The sequence below is a fragment of the Paramormyrops kingsleyae genome, chromosome 7 (assembly GCF_048594095.1).
Source record: "Paramormyrops kingsleyae isolate MSU_618 chromosome 7, PKINGS_0.4, whole genome shotgun sequence".
Lineage (NCBI taxonomy): Eukaryota > Metazoa > Chordata > Actinopteri > Osteoglossiformes > Mormyridae > Paramormyrops > Paramormyrops kingsleyae.
Genome location: NC_132803.1, coordinates 22600048 through 22614587, shown reverse-complemented (window position 1 = coordinate 22614587; position 14540 = coordinate 22600048). Strand labels below are relative to the sequence as shown.

The window sequence follows — 14540 nt, the reverse complement described above, 5'->3', positions numbered from 1 at the left end:
CCATCGGACAGCGCAGCAGCATGCTGCATGGTCACCAGCAGCGTAAATAGCATAGAACTGGGGGTACCCATTGGACAGTGGGGCAACATGCTGCACGACTGCCAACAGTGTAAATAGTGTAAACAGTGTAAATAGTGCAGCAATGGGAGATGATTCAGGTGCTCATTATCTTACCTGTGTCTCAGTCAGTGACTACTGCCGACCAAAATTTTTTGTGAAACAAACTCCACACAAACCCCCAGCCCCCACCCCCCCAGGATAGTGTCAGACCTGGTCATGTATTAGTCATTACTATAAATATTATAGTAAATACTAAAATATTCATTACACTGCAGACCTAAACATTTCCCATTGCTTGCTAATTTCCATCTCATGTAGGCCTATTTAGCCTGTTTCCCGAGCCCTGAATTGTGTGACTATTACCTTTCTGAGCTTAGAAAGTGATACTGACAAAAGTTATGCTACCAGTTTTCAGCTGGTGCACCTTTTTCTGAAACAGTCAGTATACAAATACATTTAAAATGAATGGAGTGACTTGATTAATATGTGAGTTAGCTGCACATATTTACATTACTGTTTTGCTCTACATGACAGGTACAATGGAAATACATTGACAAATGGTTAAACATGGTCATAACAGGAAAGCACTTCTGTAAACTGCCCATGGTTTTCATGTCCGTCATGTGACCCTAAATGTCAGCTCCTTTCAACCCAAAAATGAAATTGCATCAATCCACCTTTTCAGAATCTCAAAGTTTTTCCTCAGCGTGTCCTGTTTGGCTAACTGCATACTGTTCTCAAGCTTACATACAACACATGCTGCAATAACAGTGTACTTGCAGTAAAGTATTATGCTTCTGACAAAATTAAGTACATACTGTGTAAGAATGCGGTGCATCATCGGAGAGGCAACGCTTCACTAGGTGGTTACAAAGAATATGTCATATTCCCCAAGTATCCAATCAACTACTAAACAGAAGGCGATGAGAAATACATTGAAAGCTATAAGCTTATTGAGAAAATATTTTGAACTGCTGCACTATTTTGGTATCACGTGGAAATTGTGGAAATCATCACGTTGTTGTGATGATACATTGGCATGAGAAAGACACTTCATGTTTCTTTGTTGTTTAGTGAGACACTGCTTCATCTGTTGTCATTCATCTGTTGTTCATCTATTACAAAGTTCAGGACTGTTTGGAAGTTCTCCCTAAACTAAGCTGGAAATGTCACATATATAGAAAACAAATATACACAGTATGCAGGTGTTACGCTTCAGTAATGTTATATCATAAATAAAAAGCATCTTATGAACATCTTTACTTGATTAATCTCTTTGTACTGGCTTTATGTTTCAAAAGTACTTTTTATTATACTCGCACATAATGAATGATTTTTCAAGTGCAGAGTTTCAATAGTCAGAAAAGGCAGAAAGTATAGCTAAATTTCATTAAAAAAAAAAACTTGAAGAACTGCATTTGTGTAGCAATTACGTGTTATTTGTCAGATCTCCATGACAATTTTAAATAACAACAAAAGGAACAACATTTATCCCTGTTTGCTTTTACCTAGGCAAGTTCATTTATTCATATCTCATCTGAAAAATGTGTTTTAACCAATGACTGGGACAGAAGACGATCTCTTATATGGCACATGTTGACTAAAAAACAGTCTTGCAAAATGTTCCCTCAAGGTGGAAAACTTGAGATTGAGATGAATACGGCCACAATGGTACACAGCCGTTCCTCATGTAAGGAAGGAAGCTATTTTTGAACATTCAGGATATGAGCCCAATACTACTGGGCAGAATGAAATATGTAGTAAACGCTGGGCTCCCTGGGGAGATACAGTAACTAATGCATGAACTTAACGGGCGTCAGGCACATGGCGCTGGCCCCCGACTGCTCTGACCCTGCAGACTGCCGGACTCCTGCTTTCCTGGACGAACGTCTGCCCCATTCCCACGTGATAACTCTGCAGGCCCAGAGAGCGCCTGTGTCTGTGCTCCTGCAGCTCTGCGCACAGTTCGTAGTACGTTAGTAATCCTATGCAATTGCTGGACTTAAGTCTTTTGAAGGATCCCTGTGTAGGTTTTTTACTGTAAATGCCAACAAAGATTTCAATCAGCGTAAAGCTCCTTTGAGGTTATTTGTAACGCTACTTTAGAACTCACCTTTAATTTGGCTTCACCATTGGTTCCCAAGATTGTATGTAGCATTGAAGTATTTTGTTTATTGATTATGATACAGCTGTGTGTGTAACACTGTATCGGCTCAGCCTGGCTCTGTGTGTCTGTGCCCACGCTGCATGGCTTGCCTCCCGCAGTCCAAAATCATGGGTAGGAAAACTGGGTCTCTTTAGTTGCCCTAAGCTACCTTTCACTGACACCAACCAAAACCCTCTGCTGCCATTTACACACTGACATGGTGTAGTCTTGCAGAGTGCAGAGTGATGTTAAGAGCTGTATATTTTATGTTTCTCTGTGCTTTTCAATATTTAAAATATTTTAGTGAAGAGGAGGCCAAAAACTCTATAATGCAAATTGTCAAGAGTTTAGTTTTAATGTATCTTCTGCCGAGCCATGTACTATACTTTAAATGCAGGTTAACTCCTCGTTGATTAATCATACACAACATTGAGACTGTTTATTGAGAAATTTTTACAACCAATGTGAAGACGACTTCATTAGAGGGCACATTCTTTCTGCTCTGCTTTTACATTTTCCTTCTTATTTCAGTGCTCCTCTTAATTTGCCTTGCGTGCGTGTCGATACAAAAGTCTGCTCCATACGTAAATGAAAATGTACTAATTCTGGTAAATGATGAAAATTTGCCATGTGATGAAATGTATATCCTTTATGTAGAACATATGAGAGATAGACGGACCAGCCTATCTCTGAGGGCCATCTTGGAGCCAGTTGTGAATCATTTGGCATAAAGTTTCAATGTGCTCAGCCCCAAGCAGTCCTACATCAAAGGCACTGAGGTTATCTTACTGTCATTTTTTAACCTCACAGCAAATTGACACTGGGCTGATTTAATACTCTCTAAGTCACAGTTGTTATAAATTTCATAAATTGCTTCCACTTCCAATATCTTCCCTACATATTTACTAATGCACTGTGACAATCTTTTCTTGAGCTTAACTTCTCCTATTTATTGGGTGTGGCTTGGAAGATAACTCCTTAGCTCCAGGGTATAACTTTTGCTACCTAAAAAAATGCTTTAAGTCTTAGTTGTTCAGGTTCCTATTAAAATATTTATTGTTCATATCTGAGTTAAATGGACAGTTAAAGACCACAAAAATGATCCACACTTGTCAGTAGACCTGTCTAATATGCTATTATGTTTTCTTACCAACAAGGGCGTCAGGTTTGACTAGTCCTCCTGTCTTCTGAACGCTGGGAACAAACCGGGATGTCTGTCTTACGGAAAAGCACAGCACTGCCACGGCCATTTTCACCACATTCTAGGGGGTGTGCACCCTCTACCCCTCTCCTCCCCTGTTACTCACATTTTAGGGGGTGTGCTCCCTCTACCCCTCTCCTCCCCTGTTACTCACATTCTAGGGGCTGTGCTCCCTCTACCCCTCTCCTCCCCTGTTACTCACATTTTAGGGGGTGTGCTCCCTCTACCCCTCTCCTCCCCTATACTCACATTTTAGGGGCTGTGCTCCCTCTACCCCTCTCCTCCCCTGTTACTCACATTCTAGGGGGTGTGCTCCCTCTACCCCTCTCCTCCCCTGTTACTCACATTCTAGGGGGTGTGCTCCCTCTACCCCTCTCCTCCCCTGTTACTCACATTCTAGGGGGTCTGCTCCCTCTACCCCTCTCCTCCCCTGTTACTCACATTCTAGGGGGTCTGCTCCCTCTACCCCTCTCCTCCCCTGTTACTCACATTTTAGGGGCTGTGCTCCCTCTACCCCTCTCCTCCCCTGTTACTCACATTTTAGGGGCTGTGCTCCCTCTACCCCTTTCCTCCCCTGTTTCTCACATTTTAGGGGGTGTGCTCCCTCTACCCCTCTCCTCCCCTGTTACTCACATTCTAGGGGGTGTGCTCCCTCTACCCCTCTCCTCCCCTGTTACTCACATTCTAGGGGGTCTGCTCCCTCTACCCCTCTCCTCCCCTGTTACTCACATTCTAGGGGGTCTGCTCCCTCTACCCCTCTCCTCCCCTGTTACTCACATTCTAGGGGGTCTGCTCCCTCTACCCCTCTCCTCCCCTGTTACTCACATTCTAGGGGGTCTGCTCCCTCTACCCCTCTCCTCCCCTGTTACTCACATTTTAGGGGCTGTGCTCCCTCTACCCCTCTCCTCCCCTGTTACTCACATTCTAGGGGGTCTGCTCCCTCTACCCCTCTCCTCCCCTGTTACTCACATTCTAGGGGCTGTGCTCCCTCTACCCCTCTCCCTCCCTGTTACTCACATTTTAGGGGGTGTGCTCCCTCTACCCCTCTCCTCCCGTGTTACTCACATTTTAGGGGGTGTGCTCCCTCTACCCCTCTCCTCCCCTGTTACTCACATTTTAGGGGCTGTGCTCCCTCTACCCCTCTCCCTCCCTGTTACTCACATTTTAGGGGCTGTGCTCCCTCTACCCTCTCCCTCCCTGTTACTCACATTCTAGGGGCTGTGCTCCCTCTACCCCTCTCCTCCCCTGTTACTCACATTTTAGGGGTGTGCTCCCTGAACCCCTCTCCTCCCCTGTTACTCACATTTTAGGGGGTGTGCTCCCTCTACCCCTCTCCCCCCCTGTCACTCTTTGACTCCCCACTCTGCTTCTGTTATCGCATTGTCAGAATCCGTGTGGTTTTGATACACATGGAAACTTTTTGAGCAGTGTTGCCAGGCAACTGCCAACCAGGTGTGAAAAAGGGTAACTCATCTGGTTCTGGATGATCGCAGAAAGTTGCCCACAGCCGATTAAAGTTTTTCAAGTAGAAAAATGTTGCCCAATATCAAGGGGAAAGTGTCCGAGCAACATTTGTCACAAAATTGCCTGGTAACACTGATCAAAAAGATGCCCCGTGTATCATCACCCTTAAAGAAACAGCAAGGCATCCAAGCCAGCCAATGACACTGATATGTGGTGCAGAGGAAGCTGGGTTCAGTGCCGTGCGTGATTCAGATTGCTGCTGGAGCTCCTCTTCTCCCTGCCAGGAACACATGAGGAGACTCGCTTGCCAGTGGGTGAGGATGCAGCAGGGACACTTACAGGAAATCGCAGACCGGCCTTGTGCAGCCTACAGTCCCACCTCCCTCCATATGAGCAGCATTACAGTCTCAGCACAGCCTGGGACAAATAAATCAGTGATTCAAATGCCATTTTTTCTTGTTATTTTAGGAAAAAAAAATGTTTTGAGCTCCGCATTTTTCCCTTTGCTTTAATGTTTTACTTGCCAAAACTAGACGAAAAACAGAGGGGAAAAAAACTAGAGGGAAAAAAAAAATTAAATAACCAGGATGTTTTGAAATAATGAGGATGACTGACTGTCCAATATCTTCACCCAACCCACACTTGCAGTGCAAAGACAAGGAAGCTTTTCTTTAGGATAAATGTCCACATACTAAACGCTCAGCAAACGTATGCGACAACATCCAGCACTGTACCGCTGAAAAGAATTACCACATAATCACGTATGTAACCACATAATCATGATGTAACTTCAAAGAGCCAGTGATAGTACGATGCCCCTTAGCCAGATTACCAACAGTCAGCTGCTAAAATATGCTATCTACAGGTCCCATCACACGGTCTCTCCATTTCAATTCACTCTCCTTCCTAACTGCTAACTCTTTCTGCGCCTATTACTCCTCCAGTCTTCCTGACATGCCCTCTCCGCTACCTATGCTAACTTTCCTAACCCTGGCATGTATGGTATTTTACAGTAATTTATAAGAAAAAACATTCTTTTTTTTTGTGCCATTCACAAAAAGCTTTCCTCAGCAGGGGGAAAAACATTTTGAACTATTTAAGAGTGCCCATTATCTCTTCATCTGCCACAATTATCACGTGCCTTTCACAGATTTTCTTCAGAAGCACAGTATCCTATAGGGGAAATAACATTAAAGGCATTTAAATATAAAAAGAGCATGAATATGCTCCTTTGCTACACAGCTGGTGCTGTGATGTAATATTATCAGTATAGGTGGGCTGCTGTCAAATAATTGCAGAGAAATTATTTTTGATCTAAAACTATTTCCTTGCTTAGCAATGACCTACATGTACCGGGTGCTTTGTTCTGAAAAGATGATATAAAATTCTGATTCAGCTTGTCCAGAAACGGTGATGAGAATAAAGGGTGCAGTTAACCCAGCAGGAAGTGATGTCATCACAGCATACGCTCAGCTGAGGTATTTTGTTCCCTTGCACATTTTTACTGCGTTCATGGGATATGACCTCTGTGTGTTGTCCGGGTAATTAGAAAGTTAATTAGAAGGGACATTTCATCTCTGGTCACTTGCAACGAGTGCCTGCAGTCCCAGCATCCTGGGTGTATCACAGTAAGGGTGGCTCTGCGTCCTGCCGTGTTCTCGCTGCTGGATCTTCCAGCCTGTCCTCCTCAGCAGGAGCGTCCAGCAGCTCGTCCTCGGAGAGGCTGATGTGCAGGCATGTCTCGTTGGCAGGGGAGCAGAAGGGCACGCCGTGGCCGGAGCTCTCCGGGGGCCTGGCTCCGTCCCCAAGGTCACTGTGACTGCTGCTCGAGGCGGACAGGGGGCCAGGCGGCAGGCCGGCGAACGGAGCCTCCTGCTGCGCCCTCTCCTCAGACTGCAGCCCCGGGTCTTCGCTGGGGGAGCACGAGCCGCTCTCCGCGTTAACGAGCGAGCGGAGGTCACATGGGGAAACGGAGCCTGCCCTGACATCTGGGACAGACGTAACGTCGCTGAGGGCCACCGGACCCGGTGCCTTGCAGGAGGGGGCCGGGCCCCCCACCTTTGGGGCTGTCCTATTCACTGGGGAGAGGGTTCGGAGGGATCGCTTGCGGCTGATAGGGGCCGGCGGGGGGTTCAGCTTGGGGATAAACTGCTGAAATCTGGAACAGGGATGAAAAAAGATCAAAAACATCAGACAGTGTCACTGTGAAAACAAAGCCTTTAATCAGCATCGCCCACGTCAAGCCCAAAGCTCTTTTGACCCGTGAAAGACTTCGGCCATCGGCCGCTGAAGGGCGAAGGCGATGCGTTTAAATGCGAGGCAGCAAATTCTGCATCAGTATTTCCTTCGTAAACTTTTCTGTGGTTTTTGTCTAATCTTCTCTCCCTGCGGAGTTCAGTTAAATCCTTTCCCACTGCTTTGGGTGGTGCGCTCCAGCAGTGAGTGTGAGTGTGAGGGCGGGGGGGTTAAGGGGGGTGTATATGCTCCCGCTGGGGCTGCGTGTGGTAAAACAGCCTGTCTGATTAGACTCTTATTGCTGCCCCACAGCGCCTCCCGCAGGCCTCCCCCATTCTTCAAAATAAATATATTAATTAAGATGCTTGGGCAGCTAAAAATAACCTGGATGCAGCCGAACAGAACTGCGTCAGACGCCCGCTCGGCTCGCGTTGAGGGAGCGCGCCCCGCGTCAGACGGCCCGCTCGGCTCGCGTTGAGGGAGCGCGCCCCGAGTCAGACGGCCCGCTCGGCCCGCGTTCAGGGAGTGCGCCCCGCGTCAGACGGCCCGCTCGGCTCGCGTTCAGGGAGCGTGCCCCGCGTCAGAAGCCCCGCTCGGCTCGCGTTCAGGGAGCGCGCCCCACGTCAGACGGCCCGCTCGGCTCACGTTCAGGGAGCGCGCCCCGCGTCAGACGGCCCGCTCGGCTCGCGTTCAGGGAACGCGCCCCGCTCGGCTCGTCTTCAGGGAGCGCGCCCCTTCCCAATGGCATTCCTAATCTCGGTGGGTGCTTTCCAAATTGGGGCTGGGCACCTGGGGCCCATATGACCACTTGCACAGGAAAGGCCATGTGTTCAGGAAGTGAATGTGAGGAATCCACAGTGACTTGGTAGCTATAACCTTCCATCTGACTCCCTTTTGCCAAGTTTCAGCCAGTACATCGAATAAACATCCTACACGTTGGGTTTCTTCCTGCTGTTAGGTGGAAATGCCTAAAATTCGAGTGTGAATGATATAAGATCCACCCTGGCTGTGTGATACATTTTCCTTTCCTATTTACATGCAGCCTGAGTCAGCAGATCTGCTTGGTTTCAAAGCTTGGAGAAACCAAAGTCCCTGTTTTCCCCATCCAAGTTTTTAAATCTTATTGAGGGACTGCAGGAAAGTACAGACACATGTTTAAAATCTGGACACGGCGAATGAACAGCACAAAGATTCTTCAATGTATAAGAGTTATGGCCTTGTGTCAAATAAAAAGGATTTTATTTAATATAAATCTAATTCTTTTGAAAGCCATACTACGAAATATAGTGCTACACAGCTCTTATTATTATTAATATTAAATTTCATTACACAATTCAATTATTAATAATATTGTAATTAATCTCTAATTTCTTACCATCCACTAAAAGTTATGACATAAACACTTAATGTAGGTGAAACGTTATAGATTGATAAATGCACCTTAAAAAGCATGTTTGTCGGTCATAAAAGCACCATATGTCTGCGTGTATTGTGGCTCATTTTGAGAATGGTAGGTGCGAGCCTCAGCCATTTTCATTGGCCCTTTGTTACAGCCACTGCATCAGCCAGGGCTCTGGCTGCCTTCCTGAGTGAGTCACGTTCACTCTGGTGGCGGGCGGCAGGGCTGATGCGGGAGATTTCAGTGACTACATGGGTTGTACTTTTCAGCGAATGTTTGGCAGACACCTTAACCTACGGATGCGGCATAAAATGCAACAACTGTAAACAGAAATGATAAGAGCTGAGAGGAGAAAAGGCATCATCTGCAGAGAGCGCCCACAGCCGGTAAACATACTTCATGTGTTTAGCAGACGGTTTTTCCTAAGTAATGTACAAATGAGGAAAAGCTGGGGACGGAGCACAGACTGAGCCAGCATCCTAGGAGCAGGCAGGGTTAAGGGCCTTTGCTCACAGGCCTAATGTGATCAATTTAAACCCACAACCTTCTGGAAAAAGGCCCAGCTCTGTAACTTGCTGAGCTGCACGCCGCTATATAGCAGAGTGAAATGAATAAACAAAAGCAACAACTATGTTTTACAAGGGCCGTAAATTCCCAGTTGGTGAAAAAATAGCACAAAATCCTGTTAACAGCAAAGTTTCCAGGTCTTATGGTTGAAAGAGACCTAAGGAGCAGATTGAAATTTCATACAGTCAAGTAAGACTTTGTGATGTCCACACTGCAGCAAAAGCTAAGCTATCACAGCTTACAAAGCAGGGCGATGCTGTCCTGACAGGTTCCTGTATATGCTGGCTTTCTGGCTGTCCTTTGAACCACTAATAGTGCAAATGATGAGGGAGAATGTTAAATTAGTTTGGTTTGGTGGAAAATAACGGTTCAGTGGAGAGTTTAACTAATTAGGGACTGCAGAATGTGAAGCCACACATCCGCTGGCCTGCACGACAGCCATCTCTGCTTATGCTCAAATATAGTGAAGTGGACGGCTTTAAAATAAAGGAATGGTAGCAGATCCCTACAGAGCCCCACCAGACCAATGTTAACGTGCGACCGAGTGACATTTTCATGCCATTTACATTTGGTTCCGGCAGTGTAAGGGAAAAATGGAATCCACAGGCTCTGAAATAGCGAAAAAGGCCAAAATGAGGGTCTGTCTCTGTATGCTGGACAATGATCAAAAGAAGTAACGCTTTCACTTCTTAACTATTTCATTTACAATTTTATCATAATTTAGCCAAAGGAAAGCTATACCAAAGTACATAAAGGGTTCTTGTGGCTTTAAAATTAATCAAAAATAAAGTGAAATATGTAGTTGCAGCTAAAAGGCCACGGCATATCTCTCACGGCAGACCTCTCACGGCAGACCCCGCTAACCTTTAACTGGCTTATGTGAAGCCTTTCTCTCACAGGCTAATGCACATTCGGCCTCTTGGGCAAACGGAGGAGCCGCTCACAGCATCCACCCCACCACAAAAATTCATGTCCCTCCCGTCACTCCCCACATGCACTGTGCACAAATCAAAGCATTCTTCGCCCATTCGGCAGTGACTGCCAAGAAGAGCCAGGGATGGGCTTTCCTTAATGGGACATACGCCCTGAGCGAGGCACACATGCGGGGTAAGCAGAGCCAGATGGCGGGCATGCATGCATGACAGACAGAACACGCGTGACAGACAGGACACGCGTGACAGACAGGACACGCGTGACGGTGATTCTAGATTAAAAGGAGGAGGAACAAACTGGGGGCTCCTTGTACCTGTACCAAACAGAAGGTGAAGTGAGACCATCAGACAGACTGTCAGCCCAGACAGGGCTGGAGCTTTCAGAGTGACCAGAGAGAGTCTGCTGCAGGCCAGGATGGTCTCTGTGAAGGCAAAGCCATCACAATAGTATCAGCCAAGACTACAGGTGAAGGGCCAGGATGGTCTCTGTGAAGGCAAAGCCATCACAATAGTATCAGCCAAGACTGCGACAGAAGGGCGAGGATGGTCTCTGTGAAGGCAAAGCCATCACAATAGTATCAGCCAAGACTGCGGGTGAAGGGCGAGGATGGTCTCTGTGAAGGCAAAGCCATCACAATAGTATCAGCCAAGACTGCGACAGAAGGGCGAGGATGGTCTCTGTGAAGGCAAAGCCATCACAATAGTATCAGCCAAGACTGCGACAGAAGGGCGAGGATGGTCTCTGTGAAGGCAAAGCCATCACAATAGTATCAGCCAAGACTGCGACAGAAGGGCGAGGATGGTCTCTGTGAAGGCAAAGCCATCACAATAGTATCAGCCAAGACTGCGACAGAAGGGCGAGGATGGTCTCTGTGAAGGCAAAGCCATCACAATAGTATCAGCCAAGACTGCGGGTGAAGGGCGAGGATGGTCTCTGTGAAGGCAAAGCCATCACAATAGTATCAGCCAAGATTGCGACAGAAGGGCGAGGATGGTCTCTGTGAAGGCAAAGCCATCACAATAGTATCAGCCAAGACTGCGGGTGAAGGGCGAGGATGGTCTCTGTGAAGGCAAAGCCATCACAATAGTATCAGCCAAGATTGCGACAGAAGGGCGAGGATGGTCTCTGTGAAGGCAAAGCCATCACAATAGTATCAGCCAAGACTGCGGGTGAAGGGCGAGGATGGTCTCTGTGAAGGCAAAGCCATCACAATAGTATCAGCCAAGACTGCGGGTGAAGGGCCAGGATGGTCTCTGTGAAGGCAAAGTCGTCATAATAGTATCAGCCAAGTCTGCGGGTGTTTAACGAAAGGGTTCACTGGTTAAATCATCTGCTTTGCTTGTATTTTGAGAAATATTCCAACTTTAAATTCTACTGTCCTATGCAATACAGGGTTGTAGTGTGTATATATAAATAATAACTTGACTAATATATACCATCCCTGTGTATCAAAATATATTGGCAATATTTATGAAGAAAAAAGTTATAGTATTTCATTCAGAGCTTTACTGGGTTGTTTTCCAATTGATTTTCATATTGTAGAACAGCTGAAGTGACACCTGACACAATATATGTATATTCCTGTGTACCTGTAATCTCATCCATCCATCCATCCATCCATCCATTTAGCCATCCATCCACCCATCTTCCAACCTTTTTCCTTTACATGGTCAAAACACAATAGTCAAATAAATCAATGTAATCGAGCTTGACACTTCATGTCCATTTCAGAATTTCTAATGAATTTATAATAAGGGTTTGTATGAAAAAATTGGACTTGAAAAACCATTTATTGCTTTGGAAATGGTTATCTGGTATCTCTAGCTAAACATCACCGCAACTGCCCACCTCAATGACAAGATAAGTACTGTGTTTGACCCGTTATTGAGCTAGAGGTAAAATTACAATAATAGGCATAATTGGACCACTTAAGTGCTTTAAATCCGACAAGGTCATTTTGAACTATCAGTTGTGAACATATGAGTTATTGTGATGGTGAGACTGGAGGTAACTGAAGGTTTTACTGGGAATTTCTTTTGTTGAATGATGGGAATTGGGCGGTAAAGGTGACAAGACTACATTCACTATACACAAAAGAAATAAAGTGCACTTACTCTGGCACACAAATTACTACTACTAATAATAATAATATTGAAACTTTAAGAAGGCATATTACACATAAGGAAATTCAACAATATGTTAGTGTCTAGAACAGTAAGCACTACTATGACTTACGTTTGTTTAGCAGATGCTGGTATCTAAAGCGAGGTACAATAGAGAAAGTAGGGTCACCCAGCCCCTGCAGCAACTGGGGCTTAAGGGCCTCACTCAGGGGCCCAAGGGTGACATCACTCTGCTGACCTCAGGATTTAAACCTGCGATTTTTAAATCACAGGCACACTGAGCCACACACCACACACACACACACACACTACTGCTGCTATTACTATTACTACAACGACATCTGATGATAATAATAATAATAATAATAATAATAAACTGACCTAGCTGACCTATCACGGATGTCAGAGACCCAGTGCTCTCCCCTGAGGCTGTCCATCATCATGCTCTCATTTCAGGGTTCAAATGTGCCTCGCTTCATCACACCAAATACAGCCCAAGCGGACCCCACAGAGCATGGGGGAGGGAACGCCACATAACAAGCCACGATGCCTTCAGGCCTTACAGTAAGTGCCTCGCTTCCTGCCTAATACATGCACACCTCTCACAGCTTTTAATAACTCTTTACCCCATCCATCGATTATTCTGTAAGGCACTTGGGCTGTTCAGGGTCACAGTCAGCCTAGGGCTTATCCCAGAAAGCACAAAGCACAAGGCACCAGGCACAGCACACTCCTGATGAGATGTCAGTCCATCACAGAGCACACAAGCACATTAGGAAGAATGTATTGATGCCATTTTGTCCAAGCACGTGTTTTTAGAATTCAGGAAGAAACGGGAATACCCAGAGCAAATCTGTCCACATATAGGGAGAATACACATAGAGCACATGGGGAGAATATGCATAGAGCATATAAGGAGAGTACACATAGAGCATATAGGGAGAGTGTGCATAGAGCATATGGGGAGAGTATGCATATAGCATATGGGGAGAGTATGCATAGAGCATATAGGGAAAGTATGCATGGAGCATATGTGGAGAGTATGCACAGAGCATATGGGGAGAGTATGCACAGAGCATATGCAGAGAGTGTTCATGCAGCATACAGAATATTTGGAGATTATGCATGTAGCATATGGGAAGAGCATGCATAGAGCATATGGGGAGAGTAAGCATAGAGCATATGGGGAGAGTAAGCATAGAGCATATGGGGAGAGTAAGCACAGAGCATATGGGGAGAGTGTTCATGCAGCATACAGAACATTTGGAGAGTATGCATGTAGCATATGGTGAGAGTAACAGAGCCAACGAAGGAACAACTGTACACTGGGCCCTGGGGCAAAACCATGGTCCCCCGCTTTCCAGATGTACACCTAGGGTTTGCCTACACCAGTTGCAGCAGTTGCAGATGATATTTAAGTAGCCTCCACATAATGTACCCATCATGCACTGCAATAGTTAGCAAATTCCACAAATATGCTTTTTTCATTAAATACACGCCTTGAAAACCTTATTTGACTACAAAACATTACAAACTATTACATTTCCAAATTGTTTATGTATTGCACCAAATAATTTTGTATATAATGAGACTGTATACATGAAATGAGATATAAAAGTAGCATATCACAAGCCAATATACAGTAATATGCATGACATGAGCACCATAATCCTCACAAATGTTTTGCACATATGTGAGATTTGCAGTCCGTGGGGGGCCCTCGACATCGCTGGGGGGACAAGGGCCTTGAGGAAGCTTCCCTGGCTCCCCTCCAGTCCACCCCTGCATCTGGGGAGAGTATGTAAACTCCATACATAGAGAGCCCAAAGCAAGATCTGAACCCCCAGCTGTATAGGTGTGAGGCTATACTGCAAACCACTGAACCACAATCCTAATTTAAACTTCCCAGGAAAGCATAATTACTAGTTAGCGTTTGCTTAGTGGTTTAATTAACACCTGAAAGAAAAAGACTCTCTGAATCTGCTTATGCACTGTGCCCTCTACATGACCTCATGTGACTGGCATTTATCTGCCTTAAACAATGCCCAGGCCACCTGTGCACTTGACCTTATCTCTTCCCTGGCTTTGAAAATGTGAAAAAAAACTGCACTGCCTTCTTATCTACAGATGGAAGTACCAGTAAAGAATGCTAATGCAATTTCTTGTCTATTGCTGCAAATGAAACGTCGTGAAAGTCACTGGTATTGCCCTCCAAATTAAAAAGCATTTGTAGCCAAAATGTGGACATCTGCGTGTGTATCTGTTGGTAGAATTATGTCAGAGCTGTGGACTGCTGGAATTCCTCAGCCCAGATAAACAGATGTATCTTTTCTTCCTGTGGTCCCCTCTACTAATGTTTTCTTCTTTTCCTTCACTGACATGTACAGTTAAGTTTTTCCAGAGAAATCTGTA

At 45.5% G+C, this 14540-nt stretch overlaps 1 protein-coding gene across 2 annotated transcripts in view; it reads right to left on the bottom strand.

Annotated features, from left to right (window-relative positions):
* Window positions 1-536: 536 nt before the first annotated feature.
* LOC111855600 (carboxyl-terminal PDZ ligand of neuronal nitric oxide synthase protein) overlaps window positions 537-14540 on the bottom strand; it is a 62702-nt gene continuing 48698 nt past the window's right edge. Inside the window, exon 11 of one of the 2 annotated variants that reach the window (XM_072714513.1) lies at window positions 537-7029. In XM_072714513.1, the coding sequence (XP_072570614.1) occupies window positions 6495-7029 (535 nt within the window). In that variant the 3' untranslated portion in view covers window positions 537-6494. The remainder of the gene's footprint in view (window positions 7030-14540) is intronic. The other variant, XM_072714512.1, reaches the window with a different exon arrangement.